A 15666-nucleotide genomic window follows, 5' to 3' on the forward strand; every position below is an offset into this window, starting at 1 on the left:
CCAGGTTTCACGCCAAATTTTCCGGGGAAAATTTTGTAAGGAAAGTTATGTAATTGAAAGGATGTAGATTGGGGCTAGTTGATCTCGAATTACGCTGGGTTTATTACAACAAATTGGACAACAAGGAGATGGGGATGAAACACAAACTCGCAACTGTTTATTATCAAGGGTGTGATTTTGCGCTTGCAAGGCAAAAAACCCCCCAAAAAACAGATAGAAACAGAAAAGTGAAGATGGCATATCTGCTTAGATGGCAGCCATGAATGTAAACACTGGCAGGCAGAGGGCATGTGAGGACAATTTTCAACTCAAGTAATTGAGTTGAAAATAGGAAAATTTTGGTCTGGGTGCGACTGAGACCGAGGATCTCTGGAATGCGAGACTATTCTACTACAGCTCTGTTACTCTAGAAGGTGGATGAAGAGATTGCATTGTAGCCTTCAATTTGGAAATGTGTTAGAGACGTGTGTTAGGTAGGCCTAAATTTGAGCATGTTGAATAGGTATACAAGCAGCATTAGAAACACGTGCATTAGAGCCTATATGCGTAATTATTTAAGCGTGCTAATTTTGCACATAGCACTAAAGACGTGTGTAAGAGTCATGTACTGAGGCCTATTGCTAATTCCAGAAGTAGCAATTAGGCGAGTAGCGAAGGACGTTTCTGTTAGATGTCGTCCTCGCTTTGCATGAAGCTAGGGCTCCAATGCTTCGAACTACACTACACAGTCACCAGCAAGATTCCCCGCAGTGTGCCTTTACCAACGCTGCTTGGCCCACTTTCCTCTCAAGACGTGCGACTGTCTCACTTTGCAGCCGTTCTATGGCGGGCAGCTGCACTGCGTCTCTGGAGAAGTGAAGTCCGCTGCGGGCGAGACGGTTTGCAAGATTGCGGGCGAATGGGACACGAGGCTCGAAGTGCAGTACGCTGATGTGAGTGGACATTTTTGCTGGCCTGCTCCGTTCGCCCGTCAAGCATTGTTGGGGTGTGCAGTGACAATTTCAGTGCTGGTACTGTTATCATCCGAAACTTGCCTCACAGATGTCCGGGTAATGCGACACCATGTATATACTACGCGGGTCGGCAGTTTTTGTCGTTTTCGCGAGTCTTTTTTGACAACGCGGAAAGGTGGGAAGTTTCTTGTCTTAACAAAGTCCAAGGTGTTTTTCGAGAGACTGTGGTGGGATGGCTTCTTCTACCCAGGAGTGAAACAGCTGAATCAGATTTGGGAGCAGTTTTTGGAGCAGCGAAATCTCGATTGATTGATTGATTGTGGGGTTTAACGCGCCGACGCAGCACAGGCGATGAGGCGCGCCGTAGTGGAGGGCTCCGGATTAATTTTGACCACCTGGGGATCTTTAACGTGCGCCGAAATCTCGTACACACGGGCGTTTTTGCTTTTCGCCTCCATCAGAAAAGCGGCCGCCGCGGCCGGGAATCGAACCCGCGACCTCGTGCAGCAGCGAAATCTCGATTTTGGAGCAGAAGAATCTTGATTTGGAGCAAAAGAACGACATTTATTATGTCACCTTAGGAGCCCTAAAAAGTCAAATTTCTTGGAAACTCACATGCACTTTTTAACCGGTTTTAAACGTACATAACACTGAAACAGCCTTTCAATAAAGTTTTTTCTACCAGAGTAAGGTGCGAACTGCTCTACATTTTTATAAATCATTTTTAAATTCTCGAGCTCTATGCATAGATAGTGTGGAGCGCCGTTGAGAAATCGAATTGAAAAACTAAGCAATTGTAAGGCATTTTTATTATCATGTGAGTGTTGAAATTATTGTTTTTGTAATCCCAGACTGGGCTTTGTGCACAAGTGTGAAGCCATGACAAAAGTTGTGCAAAGCGAGGTGACAGTCGTCACAACGTTGGTATGTTTAGCAACCTCCCTCTTGTCATTAAATTTCATGTCAGATAGATGAACCATTATTATTCGAATGCAATAATAGCCCGTCCCGCTATCGCACACTGCTTGAACATTTTGTGGCGATGTAGCCTGCGCCGCCCCTTCTGTAGTGTCGACCGTCCCATTCCCGCCGCTTGCAAGGTCGCTGTCAAAGGCAGCAATAACTCAGCGTTCTATAGCACTGCAATGAGTCTGAAATTTCACTTCAAGAACGCACCGTGCCTCACACTCAAAGCCGAAACACGGCAAATTCGCGGGCCCTACGTTGTTTTTGATAAACTCCCGTCTTTCGAGTAGCACAACTTCCCTCAACAGATCAAACGACTAAATGTAAACCCAGCACCCCCATAACCAAAACCACGGTAGAAATCGGCGAAGAGCACTCTGCCTGAAACGCGAGCAACTGCTTTGCCCGGTGGCCATGTTTTCCAATCTTCCAAGATGGTGGCGCCCAGTGATGTCGTTCCGGAGATACGGCGCTTCGAAAATTGCAGTTTTTTTAATCAACTTGCACAAGTAGAAATCGCCTCAGTGCACATAAGTGTTTTTCTACAGGACTTTGCATTGGTTTTCGCTGGGAAAACTTTAAAAACTCACAGAATATAACATGTGCAACCCGACATTGTGACTTTCGAAAAAACTATCCCGGGGACAATTTTATGAGGGTTTTTTATTGAATGATCAATCAATTCAACCTTTACAAACAGCATCACCTTGGGGGTGCTGGAAAAATTGCCGCCAGTAAGCATTTTCCCCCCACTGAAACTGACGGGAGCATTAAAATCCTTGGCTCTCAGACTGTTTCTGGAGCAGTTTGGCGCAATTTTTGCAATTTTCAAGCTTTTGGAGCAGCCTGGCACAGGGAAACAAATTTTTATCAAAACTCCGCAATATGCGCAGCTGTCTCACCCCTGTCTAACGACTGTGGCAGCTGTCTCACCCCTGTCTAATGACTGTGGGCAAGAAAACTTGGGTAGTCTGTTGGCAGCACAAATGCCATGCCGTCTTAAAAATTAAAAGCATAAAAAGTGGCTCAGTGGCTGAGGCTTTGTGCTGCTGAGCCCAAGGACACGGGTTCGATTCCCGGCCGCGGCAGCCGCTGCTTTTCTGATGGAGCCGAAAAGCAGCAATGCCAGTGTGTTGGACATTTCGGCGCACGTTCAAGATCCCCAGGTGGCCAAAATTAGTCTGGAGCCCTCCACTGCGGCCTGCATCATCGCCTGTGGAGCGTCCGGTGCGGCCGCAGTGCAAGCGGCGATGAAATGTCGACCGCGATGTTAAGCCTAAAATTCTTACGGAGACTGGCCACTGACAGAGCTGGCTGGTCCGGGTGCTTCAAAAGTGGCGCCACGAGAGCGTCCTTTTCTATTGGTGCAAAAGCCAGATCCCGCCCACACACAGTCTGTGAATTAGTGCGTCGGCTGCTAGCTTCGTTCGTAGGACCACCCTAGCGTGCTCCGAAAAGGGCGCCTTTGATAAGGGCGCCTTGAGGAAAGTTTCCGAAACGCACGGTGGCCTTTTCTCATTCTGGTCCTTTTCGGACACATACGAAAGACCTCCTTAATTAAAGGAGCCATGAAGACAAAATACTAGAAAGACTGCTTAGTCTCAATAACAACGATACCAATATCACCGCAATCTTCGAACAAATCGCAATCTTCGAACAAATAACGTTTTCTTTAATATCTTCGAGATATTAAAAAAAACGTGTGAAGCAGTCACGACCCTCTAGCCAATTTCCCGCAACTTTTCTGCGACGTCACGGAACCTCGTTTGTGCGATTGGTGGCCGCCTAACTGACATGTCGTGACGACAGATGACTGGACGTCTGTAATGGGGCCTCTTCCATTTGACCGCATCACTTGAATGCTAACATGCACTTAACGCACTGAAAATTGTTTTATTGTTGGCTCGTATGACGCCATTCTTGCTCATAACATGTCATGGTGGCGCAAAATTTGAAAGTTTTTAAATACTTCTTGCTTTTTTTTTGTTAAAAAAAAACATCTTTTGTGGCTGTAATGGAGCTGAGTGAGATACTGAATTCTAGTTCTTTCAAATTAAACGAAGTTGTATTTTCTCTTCATGGCTCCTTTAATTAAGGAGGGACATGGCTCTTAAAACAATTTCTTTTAATTTCTAAGTAAACATCTGTGAAACTTGTCCGTCTTGCTGCTTTTTTTTCCACCGATTTCAAATATGGCATTGTTTTTTGAGTAGGTCAATTAGTTACCGGGATAATTAGAGGTAATTGGCCATTTTTGGAGGAACATAAAACCGTAATCTTTGTTTTCCAATACTGTGAACCCTGGTGAGTTCAATAAGAGATTCGTTTTATTTTATGCACTTCTTGGAACTAATTTTACAGCTCATTAAACTTTGATGTTTGAAATGAGCATTCGAAATGGTTGCTTGCCAGTGGTGACACCAAATTTTAATTTAATGAGCTGTAAAATTAGTTGCAAGAGGTGCATCAAAAAACCAATTTGGTTATTGCACTCACCAGGGTTCATAGTATTGGAAATTACCGTTGTATGGCTAACACTAATTTGTCTATTGTTCCTCCAAAAATGACCGTTTATCTATAATTATCTTGGTAACTAATTGACTTATACCCCTGTCACACGGGCACTTTCAATCGCGATTAAAGTGAATCGCGATAGAGTTTTCGAGCGCGCTCAACGTACTGCCGCTGCTACACGGCACATTTCAATCGCAATTGAGAAGTTGCACGGGTTGCACTTGTGCACGCCAGATGGCGCTAACAATGTACTTGCTTCCGGCGTCTGGTAACTTCGCACGGTAGTAGCTATACGTAATTATGTAAATATTACCTTACACTTATTTGGGTCAAGTTATTTGACACAATTTGTGGCGTTAGTTGAAGTTATCACATTCTGTGCCAGTACTCAGCGGAGACAAGAGTATCACCGCTTTCGTTCGATTGCGCTCGGAAGCCTCGATCGCGCTTGAGAAACCAGGATTGAGTTCGAGCGCGATCGAACTCGATCGCGATTGAAACTGCCGTGTAGCAGGGACCCGATCTGGATTGAGCTCGATCTGGATCGACTCAATCGCGATTGAAAGTGCCCGTGTGACAGGGGTATTACTCAAAAAATACTGCCGTATCTGAAATCAGTGGAAAAAAAGCAGCAAGTCTGGCAAATTTCACAGAGTTTACTTGACAATTAAAGGAAGCCATATAAGAGCTCTGGCCCTCCCCTCCCCCCTTTGCTTTCTGAATACGGGGGTTAATGTCATTGATGAATTAAGGGATCTTTTGGCGCGGTGTTGCATAGCAGAAGATGTGGCATTGCCTTTTGATGCCTGCGTTGCTCTCCTTCAGGGCCATTCAAAGGAGTGGAGGATACCGGAACTAAAGCGGCAGCCCAAGCGCTGCCGTCCCATCGACTCTCAAGACAGCCTCGAGTCGCGACGGTTGTGGCAGCCAGTCAGCGAGGCACTGCGCGCGAGAAACGCGGTGCTGGCGTCGCACCACAAGTGTCAGGTGCGGGGAAACAAACTTCCGTAATTCGGCTTTGTCTTTTTTTTCCCCCTTTTGCTTTTTGGTGCGAAAAAGTGATCGTCGTGTAAGGAGAAGTTGTGTATGTAAGAAGTCGGTTATGTGGTTTGAACACCTAAAAGACATGGCGTCATTCACTTCGTTGTTGAAGAGCGTGATAAAATTAATGGAGGTTGAAAGTGATACTGGCAGCTTAGCTTGATGGAAGTTGATGAAAAGAGACACTTTCACGGGGACAACGAATGCCACGCAGAACAACTGACGGGCACCACAGCTTCGAGTTTGATGGTAGGCAGAAATGGCATGAAAGCATCAAACCACCCTAATTCACAAAAATTATGAAAGTTATGCACCATGTAAACCTCTGAAAGCAATGGGATTTCAAATATCGAGTGCAAAAAAAAGTCATGCCAGCCCTAAGTGTTGTCTGACCATGAGTTAATACATCTTTAGTAAATTGATTGATTGTGGGGTTTAATGCTCCGACGCAACGCAGGCGATGAGGCGCGCCGTAGTGGAGGGCTCCGGATTAATTTTGACCACCTGGGGATCTTTATCGTGCGGCGAAATCTCGTACACACGGGCGTTTTTGCTTTTCGCCTCCATCAGAAAAGCGGCCGCCGCGGCCGGGAATCGAACCCGCGACCTCGTGCTCAGCAGCGCAACGCCTTAGCCACTGAGCCACCGCGGCAGGTATCTTTAGTAAATGCTGAACAGGCTGCTTGTATTGTCGTGAAGCTTCAATGACAAAGCAATAAGTGCATGTCGCGTCCATGGTACCTACTTCCCGCATGTGCATTCGAACAAACATTTCCTTGTCGCTTGACAGCATGTCTCCATTTAGTTGAGGACATAAAATAGGAGTCCCAGCTTTTTGTCTTGCCACAACTTGGTTCTTCAACCTTGCTGGAAAATTGATTCCGGTGCATTAAGGTTTGATACCGGGTGTTACGACGATGCCTTGGTGTCAGCATCCGTTTGGCCAATAATAGATAAAAATGCTGAATTTCTAAATGCAATCTGCTGATTCAGATGTCACTGTTCAAAGACAAGTTTTTATTAGTGCCGCCATTCTTTTGCTGTTCCTAAATTTCATGTTTCACAAACTGTCGGCATGGAAGTTTTGCTGAAACATCATCAATGGAGGAATTTATAGCCGATGGTGGAGTTGACTTAATAAAATGGCTCGCACTTTACGAACACTGAAGACATCCAATGTAAGCCCTGAATGGGACCTAAAATGAGAGAACATGCACAAGACGTACCACGAGCTAATTTTTACTGCGAGCTGCTATGTTCCCCTGAGAACATTCATGAACCACCCCTGACCATTTGTGAAGCCCCCCCCCCTTCCCCTTTTCCTAACGTGCAGGTTGAAGATAGGCTGCAAGAATCTTCAGCAATGAAGGGGTCGGACACAGAGCATGCAACTGTACACCAAGCACATGATGGCAAGGTAAGGTCGCAAAACAATACTGCTATACAAGTCTTCAAAATGAAGTATCTGTATACAAAGGATATACATTGTTGTATCGTACAAAGGGTTAAAAAGATTACATTTTGGTCTCGCTGGCACCATGCGGTCAGGAGGAGGCAAAAGAAAACAAAAGCACTATATTTTTCGACTGAGGCAATTAGTCCCCAATATAGTTAGAGATAATTAGTCATTTTTGGAGCAACAATAGACAAAGCAGTGTTGGTCATAAAACTGCAATCTTTGTATTTGCCAATACTATGAACACTGGCGAGTGCATTAAGAGAATCGTTTTTTTTTTTTTATCTACCGCTTAGAACTAATTTTACAGCTCACTAAACTTTGGTGTTTGAAATGGGCATTCAAAATCGTTTCTTGCCACTGGTGCCAATAAAGTTTAATGAGCTGTAAAATTAGTTCTAAGTGGTGCATCAAAAAAACTGCTTCGATTATTGCACTGACTCACCAGGGTTTCGGTATTGTAAAATATAAAGATTTCAGTTTTATGACTAACACTGTTGTGTCTAGTGTTCCTCCAAAAAGGACCAATTTTCTTGGTAACTAATCGACTTACTGAAAAAATAATGCCGTATTTGAAATCAGTAACAAAAAGAGCACCAAGACTGACAAGTTTTGCAGAGTTTACTTAAATAAAGGCAGCTGTTTTAAGAGCAGCGTCCCCCTTAAGTTGTTTTACAAGACAGATGGGTAGCTGGGCAATTCTCTAGTATCTTTTGGCTTCGCACCTTCCGCACTGTAGTTACTTTTTTTAATTCGAAAGTTACTTGTTACTTAAGTTACTGTAGTTGCTTAATTGTTGCCATCTGACAGCGCATGCTTCTAAGTTCCAATTCCTAAACTTTGAACCGCACTGTAGTTACTTTTTTTTTATTCGAAACTTACTTGTTACTTAAGTTACTGTAGTCGCCTAATTGTTGCGATCTGACGGCACGTGCTTCTAAAGTTCCGATTCCTAAACTTTGAAGTTGCTATACAATAGGAAAAAAAGCAAAAAGTTTAATTAAGAACAAAGAGAGGCACAGAGCAGAGCCTGTGGCAACAACCGGTTATTTTATTTGTAAAGGCACAGTACACGCAACAGTCAATACAGGGAATTCGATTAGTGAGCAAAAAAGAGCTCAACATTGGATTCAGGCGAGCAGTTATCTTATTTTGACATTATGCAACTTCTTGCATACCAATTCCAGATTTTCTTGTCACTCTGTCGTGAGAACAAGAAGTATAAGTCATGTAGGACGATTATACTCAAAGGCACGTACTTGGAAATGGTTTAATTTTAATATGCAGTCATCCATGGCGCGTAACAAAAAAAAGCGCGGGTTTCTTTTGCGCAGTTGTTTCGGCTCGAAGACGGCAAGGTGTGGAAGTACAAGTATCCAATGAACAAGTCGAGCTAGCGTCTACCGTGACGCTTGTGGAAGAACGGTAGCACTTCGAAGGACTTTACGCATTCGTACTTCTACAAGCCACTCGCTCTTTTTCAGCGAAAGCACCTTTGCTCACACGCCTAGTGCTTTGGAGAGCGGCCACCACGTCAGCTTCCAGCCTGGTATTCCTCGCAGAACCTGTATTCAGTGTACCTATGCCAACCACTTTTTGTAAAAAAGAAAAGGCACATTTGCGTGTTAATTTGTTTTGTTTGTGCATATTGTACAGTAATATATATATACATGTATATACATAAAAGCAGAAACCACAGAGTTCTTTCGTGGAAGTGCCATTGTATTTTGGAGATGGCGTACCTTTTTTTTTTTTTTTACAGAATAAAATATACAAGCTTGCAGCTCAACGCCTCGCTTTTTTCTGTACACTCTACACAATTATAAAAAATGCATGTGCTCAATATATAAAAATATAAAACACTAAAAACTTTATACATGTTTGTTTTTGTAGGCGGAACTTTATTACTTGTAGCCCGTTAGATTAGCCCTAGGAGTCAACGAAACGTATGCAAGGAAACAAGTCAGTACATCTATGAAAATAATTTAATGCAATAATTAATCAAGAAACATTCACCAGCAAGATTAGTCTTTTTTTTGTTTTTTGTTTTTCAACTTTTCCATATTCACTCACAACTAAAGTCCTAGTAACACTGACTAAATAGAAATAAAAAAAAGAACGCTATATCCCTTTCCTACATATTCACAGGGCACCGGAAGTTCCATAGCAGCAAACAGATCAATAATTAAAAAACTTGTGTTCCTTCACTCATTGTATTGGTCCCGTAAAACGTGGGCGGTTGCAAGAATAAAGCTGAAAACGACAAAAAATGAAACGTGTAAACGCACCTTACATTAGGCTCATAAACTTATCTGCAGTCTTATGCACAGAACATCAAAAAGAGAACGTATAAAAAAAGTGACTAGAAAAGAAAAAAAAGGAGGCAGAAGAAGGGCTCGTGTGACGATGTTCAATTCTCCTCTTCACTGTCTGCACCCACCGCCTGCAAGTGGAAAGTCACCATTAAAAACTTGACAGTTGTTACGGTACCGAGGTTATGTGCTTTGGTGTAGGATAGTTAACCATAGTAGCACAAACATAAAGGCATGCTAGGCACATAGCAAGGCATTAGAAGTTTCAAGAAACCCCCCCCCCCCCCCCCCAAAAAAAAATCGAGAAATCAACATCAAGGAGTAGTTGGGGAAGTGTTGCAATCCCACGCCAAATATTTGCTCGGCTGTCATGCTTTAAAGGCTTCCAAATTCCCACTTCTGCCTACATTTCCAAGCATTTTTTTTTTGTTTTCCACAACATTTATCCGCAGTAACTATCATTGCCCATAATTTGCACAATTTTCCGAACATTTGAACTTGCTATTGCAGCGAAACTACAAGAAGGTAACATTCATGTCTGCAGGCATAAAATATTCTGCAGTTTACGCAACCAAAATACTACAGCTGTGCTCCAGTGAGCTTTCAAATGAATTCAAACCGAACGCCACCCAACCCAAATGAGGGGCTTGAAATGTCTTTCAGAACTGACCAAACAACAACAACAACAAAAAACAAAGACTGGCCAACCTGCTAAGCGCATTGCTTTGACTAAGTGTTGCTTCACCAAAAGTTACCAAAAGCATGCCTACTGACAGCAATTTTTTTTTGCCAAGCTCAAAACGCCCAAAAATTAGCTATGTTATTCTGCACTCAGTCTCACTTCAGGTACACCCTCCGTCAAAATTTTCTGGGCCAATCCTAAGCCTTCTAAAGCAGTCCGCCAGTACCCACAAGCTGGCTTGAAATTAGAAAAGCATGTTTTTGATGGGGAGTGTGCAGGGCCACAATGATAAGCCATAAAAAGCATGTACCATATCCGGGCCTCCTCTTCATTGCCCAAGAAACCAAGGGTTTTCAAGGCAAAGAAAAAAGTTCAAGGCTTTCAAGGCCCTTGAAAACTGAATTTCACGGGTTTTTGAGGTTTTCAAGGACCTGTACGAACCCTGATGCAGCTAAGGGGAAAAGTAAGGCCTTGCACTTGGTACGGTAATCTTTCCACACCTCACTGCTTAGATATCTTGGCTCGGAACAAGAAGGCTGGACAGGGTCAGACAGCTAAACTGCAAAGTGGGCGAAGTTCGCGAAAAATGTGAGCTGTACGTGACCCTGCACCACTTCCCATTGACTACTCGAAATGTATTTTCGAATACAACATATTGTCCCAGCAATCTCCTCCCGCAATAATTGTGAAAATCTGTTATCACCGAAACTATGCCTGATGAGAAATGCCGCATAAATGTTTCCTCTCAACTCGACCGCGGACAACGCGACAAAAGCTACGCGCTCTCCCCTGGAGAGGGGGGTGGCTCGCAGCATTCTTTTAGGCAGCCTTTGATACATCACAGTCCAGGGAGTTTTCTCCTTTTCTCTGAAACGTGGAGGGGTCTATTTCCGGTTGGGTGCCACAAAAAAGCAGGCATAGCTGCCTGCTCGCAAGCGCGCCTCAGGCTGGTAGGGCATTTTTGAAGCAATAAACGCTTGTTGTCGAGTCGTCTGGTTGAAAGGGAAGTATTTAGTTCATCGCCCAAACTCGGCGCGCACTAAAAACACAAAACAAACGCTAAAAGTGTCGGTACAGATTCAGGCATAGAGGAGGCTGATGCACAGCGCCGCCGACGGCGGATCATCACAGGAAATGCGAGACATAAGCCGCGCAGTTGACCAGCGACAGCCAATAGGACAGCCATGACCTCAATGACGTCGTGTTTAGGCCATACCAGGGGTGCATAATGAGAGAAATTGAAGACAGCGCGGTTGGTTTTTCCGCGTCTTTCACAGCGATTTGCGCGCTCACCGCTTCACATGCACGTGTAATATTTGCCTCGGGTATTCCTGGCAGTGTGATCTAAACGTCGCGCAGGGTCCCTTTAAGGGGGCACATGGGCCTTTGGGACCGAAAAATTCCCTCCTAAAGCATTTCTTTAGGTATCATTTTTCTCTTCGTTGGCAGAGTCGTTCCTCTGAAAAGTTGGTATTTGAACAGAGCCACGTACGATACGTGGCTCTGTACGATATCGTACAATACGCGGTATGATACGCAGTATCATACGATACGTGGTTTGTACGATACGTGCGAACACGAAAATATGAATCAGAACTTGAAAATTTTAAAATACTGCTGGTTGAGGTCTAATAATGGCGCGCTATTGGTATATTCGAAAAGCCACCAAGCCACACGTCATTTTGACTTGTGTGGAAAGAAATCGCGCTATTTGCGTGTTTTGATTCATATTTTCATGTTCGCGTTTCATTTGCCGCGTATTATACTTGTAAAAATTGCACAGGCCCGATTTTGGCAAGGATTTGATGCTTCCATAATTCCTCCCTTCTGCGCCAAGAGCAGTATTGCAGCGACAGGAAATTTTTCAGACGTACATGCTGGCATGTGTGGTGCAGCTAAGATCATTTGTTTTGCAGCGTGAAGCTCAATGTTGAACACTTGCAATAAAGAAAACAAATTTTGCATTTTGTTTTTCAACAATAATAATTGACGTTATTTATAACTGGTTAGCAGGAATACTTGCATTCTCCACAACTTCTGCCATCTATTCGTGCCTTGCCGGCAATTTTTTGTCGAAAAGTTTTTTTCCTACTGTTCTCAAGGACAATCAACAAGGGTTTTAAGATATTTTGGAAACTAACTAGCTTACATAAAAACTAATTAGATGTATGTAAAACTGAACAAGCCTATGAATTTTCATCAAAATTGGTTGGAAAACAAAAAAAATGTTTCTAAGACCAGCGTGCAACTCACCGGGAAGAGGGTCCTGACCGGGAAATCGTCCATGCTCACGTTGAACGGCCTGATTGGGTGCAGGGGCCTGCTCGAACTGATTGAAGACGTGTTCCTGGAAACGACGGAGCCGTACGTTAGTAACACCGCAAGCGGCCAGTGCCGAGAAAAGGCACCACACTACGGTCACAACCACCATCATGGGAACTGAGAGGAGAGAGGGAGGTTGGGGCTGAGCGAAAAGGGGGAGCAGTGCATATACAATGGCCTCCTCTCAGAAACATCATGTCTCAAACTTGGTTTGTAGCTTCACTAGCCTTCCTTGGCCTTTGAAGCACATCAATCAGACATCAGCAAATTGTTTTTCACCCAAGGTGGGATATCTCGGTTGACGAACATGTGGTAAAGTCAAAAGGCAGATTACGAGGAATGAGGCAGTAAATATGGGCCACGTTGACCAAGAGGGAGTACAAAGTTTGGGTACTAGCCGATTCCAAGACACGGTACACTCTCCAGTTCTCTGTGTAAACAGGCAAACGTGAAAAATCAGGACCACACGGCCTGGCTTTTGGCGTGGCCAGCAGTCTGTGCTCGGAGCACTTAGACCAGCGGTACAGGATTTGAATGAACAACTTCTACACCTCTGCGAAACTTGTTGACCACCTGCTGGAGCGCAAAACCCTTGCCTGCGGTACCACCCGGAAAGATCGCCGATGTTTTCCAACTGAGCTGAAGAATGTTGTGCGGAAATGAAGAGCTCAGCGCAGAGACATTCGGTGGCTTTGCCGTGGGAACAGTGTATATATGCAGTGGAAAGGCCAACGTGCTGCGAACCTAATGAGTACTATTCATACAGCCAACCAGTAAGTCCCAGCCCAGCAAAGGCAGAAGACAGGCGACAGATGGGCTTTGATTACCATCAAGAAGCCGCTGCTCGTTCACGACTACAATGCTGGTATGCTGGGTGCGGATAAATCGGACCAAATAATTGGAACCTACAATGTCTTGAGGAAATGCATGCGCTGGTGGAAGACCCCGTTTTTTCATTGCGTGGACACAGCGTGTGTCAACATTTTCATCCTCTACCAAGGACATCGAAAAGCGAACCCAGGCGTCCCGGAGCTAGCCTAAAATGCCAGACTCAACCAGCTTGCTTTTATGGAGCAGCTTGTTCAGAAGATTTTGGATTATAATGACGTCGACCAAGACCGCGCCCCATATCCAAGTCTAGAGACAATTTACTAACAACCGTGGAAAATGGAGAAATTGAAGAACTGCAAGCTGTGCTGCCAGAAGAAAGCAGAACAAAAAATGGGCCACGTATCTGCTCCTTTCGTTGCAGATGTCGACGAAAGACGATAGTCAACTGACGCCCCTGGAAAGTAAATGCGTGCCTTCTCTTTTCCGCTCACCTCTCACGCAGCTCCTCTCCCACCTCATTCCTCCCGAGATAACACGGTAGAGGTTTGCTCAGGCCAATTTGAATTTATTGCGTTCCACTGCTCCAAGTCGGGTGCCTTGGTGCCAGTGCTGCCGTACAGCAGAGACGCGCGTGATTCCTGGCACCCAACTACAACATTTATAGATTGATTGATTGATTGTAGGGTTCAACGCGCCGACGCAACGCAGGCGATGAGGCGCGCCGTAGTGGAGGGCTCCAGATTTCTTTTGACCACCCGGGGATCTTTAATGTGCGCCAAAATCTCGCACGCACGGGCATTTTTGCTTTTCGCCTCCATCAGAAAAGCGGCCGCCCAACCGGGAATTGAACCCGCGACCTTGTGCTCAGCAGCGCAAACAACGTTCATAGAACCACATTGCCCTACTTCATGAGCGTTTAAAGTGGAATGTGGAACCTATCTAGTGGAACCTTTCATTGCTGTTGCCCTTTGATTGTTTCAAATGCCACCAGGTAGTGCGGGCAACAGCAGGCGACGATTTTCTGCAGTTGACTTAGTATTTTATTTGCGATAGTATTTTATTTGCTATCGCAAAAACCAAGCATCCATGTATTTTTTAATAAAGAAACACTGGAACACTCCATATATCCCCTCTATAATGCTTCGGCCCTGAGGGTACTTGTAAATAAATAAATAAATAAATAAATAAATATATCACCCATGTATTGATTTTCTGCCTTAAATTTGCGTGATGTTTTGTTCTTGTTCAACAATGTTGACAAGTATGAACACTAACACAGGACTTAGACGTTTAGATTTGACTATTTCGCCGTTTCTGTTTCACTTTGGCTGGGGACAGACAGAGACAGACAAACATACAAGCAGACCAAAATTTCTGCATTTAAGAAGCCCAAGAAAGACTGTCTTCTTTAAAAACATACAACAAGTTCAGCACATGCAAACTGCACCCGCGCATCACGTCCTCACGCAACTGTTTTTCAGGGTGGCACTGCAGTCGCCGCCCCTAGCTTGAAGGGCCATGAAAAATAGCTCATTAGGTACGGAAGAATGCTAGCTGACATCACGCGCAACCCTTCGTGCATTTCAGAATTCCGGACTTCATCTTGCAGCTTTGTTGAGCTGCATTTTCTTGTTTTGCTTACTTTGTTTTCGTGCGTTTTTTGCTTAGTAAACAAATAAAACTTCAAACAGTTTTGCACCTATCCCTCTGGCGTTATTTTTATTAGAAAGCCAACTAAAGTGTACAATTTGATATAAAATAATGCCAAATGCAAACAAAAGTCCACTAGAAAAAAAAAACAGTGCTCAAGTATGTCGATAATCAGCTCCCTTCTCGTGGTTGCGAAAGAGTTAAGAGCTTGCGCTCTAAAACAAATCGAAAAACAATGCACGTAAAATAGTTTTAATGGGTTAAAATGTTCAAAACATTCTATAGCTACTGGCGCCGCCTGGTGTGGGGCCATTAACCAAAGGTCGGGGCAACAGAATTCATTCAAAGAACAATTCTTTACCCGCAGGGATCTCAAGCTGACATCAAGGGAAGGAGCTGTTAGGCAGTACGCCAACAAAAAAAAGAGAGAAATAGGAATAGGGTGGCAACCTTGTCGGTCTCTTTGGGGATGGGAACAGGACTGTCGGAGTGCTGTGCAGCCGCAGATCACGCCTGTGGAGCAGAGGCTTTGGCGTTGACCTGTAACAAGAGACATGGGAATCAACGCTAAAAAATAACGCTAACTGGAGCAACCAAGAAAAGCTCCTCCCCAAGAAACAGACAGCAGCCTTAATTAAAGCTACTTTGATTTAGAATTCAAGAAAGGTTGTGAATATCAATACCAAACAACGGATCACGTCTGTTCGTGTTTGGCGCAAAGATCACGAGTCTTGTTTCGTAAAAGCCAATTGAAAACCCTCTGCCCGTTCGAAATCCTTGACGTCGTGATGTACAGTTATCCTAAATATAAAGGAATAATTGCAAAGCTACACAACAGTCTGCGTTTATGTTTCGCAGAGTGGGAAATTTTATCCCATCTTTGAAGATGCTTGTAAGTAGTGAAACTTACAACTTCCAAATACCACAACTTCAGACAGG

At 44.2% G+C, this 15666-nt stretch overlaps 2 protein-coding genes across 3 annotated transcripts in view; one reads left to right on the top strand and one right to left on the bottom strand.

The window, feature by feature from the left end:
- The window catches only part of LOC144162497 (oxysterol-binding protein-related protein 11-like), a 40335-nt gene extending 31650 nt beyond the window's left edge, over positions 1-8685 (top strand). For both annotated transcript variants that reach the window (XM_077693059.1, XM_077693060.1), the window contains exons 18-21: positions 816-932; positions 5259-5420; positions 6808-6891; positions 8265-8685. In XM_077693059.1, coding sequence (XP_077549185.1) covers positions 816-932; positions 5259-5420; positions 6808-6891; positions 8265-8327 — 426 coding nt within the window. In that variant the 3' untranslated portion in view covers positions 8328-8685. The remainder of the gene's footprint in view (positions 1-815; positions 933-5258; positions 5421-6807; positions 6892-8264) is intronic.
- LOC144162500 (membrane-associated tyrosine- and threonine-specific cdc2-inhibitory kinase-like) overlaps positions 7961-15666 on the bottom strand; it is a 58889-nt gene continuing 51183 nt past the window's right edge. Inside the window, exons 11-13 of the mRNA XM_077693063.1 lie at positions 15178-15267; positions 12178-12271; positions 7961-9373 (exon numbers count right to left, since the gene is read on the bottom strand). Coding sequence (XP_077549189.1) covers positions 9341-9373; positions 12178-12271; positions 15178-15267 — 217 coding nt within the window. The 3' untranslated portion in view covers positions 7961-9340. The remainder of the gene's footprint in view (positions 9374-12177; positions 12272-15177; positions 15268-15666) is intronic.

Source organism: Haemaphysalis longicornis, unplaced genomic scaffold, assembly GCF_048455015.1.
Source record: "Haemaphysalis longicornis isolate Haplotype H1 unplaced genomic scaffold, Haemaphysalis longicornis Haplotype H1 scaffold_12, whole genome shotgun sequence".
NCBI lineage: Eukaryota > Metazoa > Arthropoda > Arachnida > Ixodida > Ixodidae > Haemaphysalis > Haemaphysalis longicornis.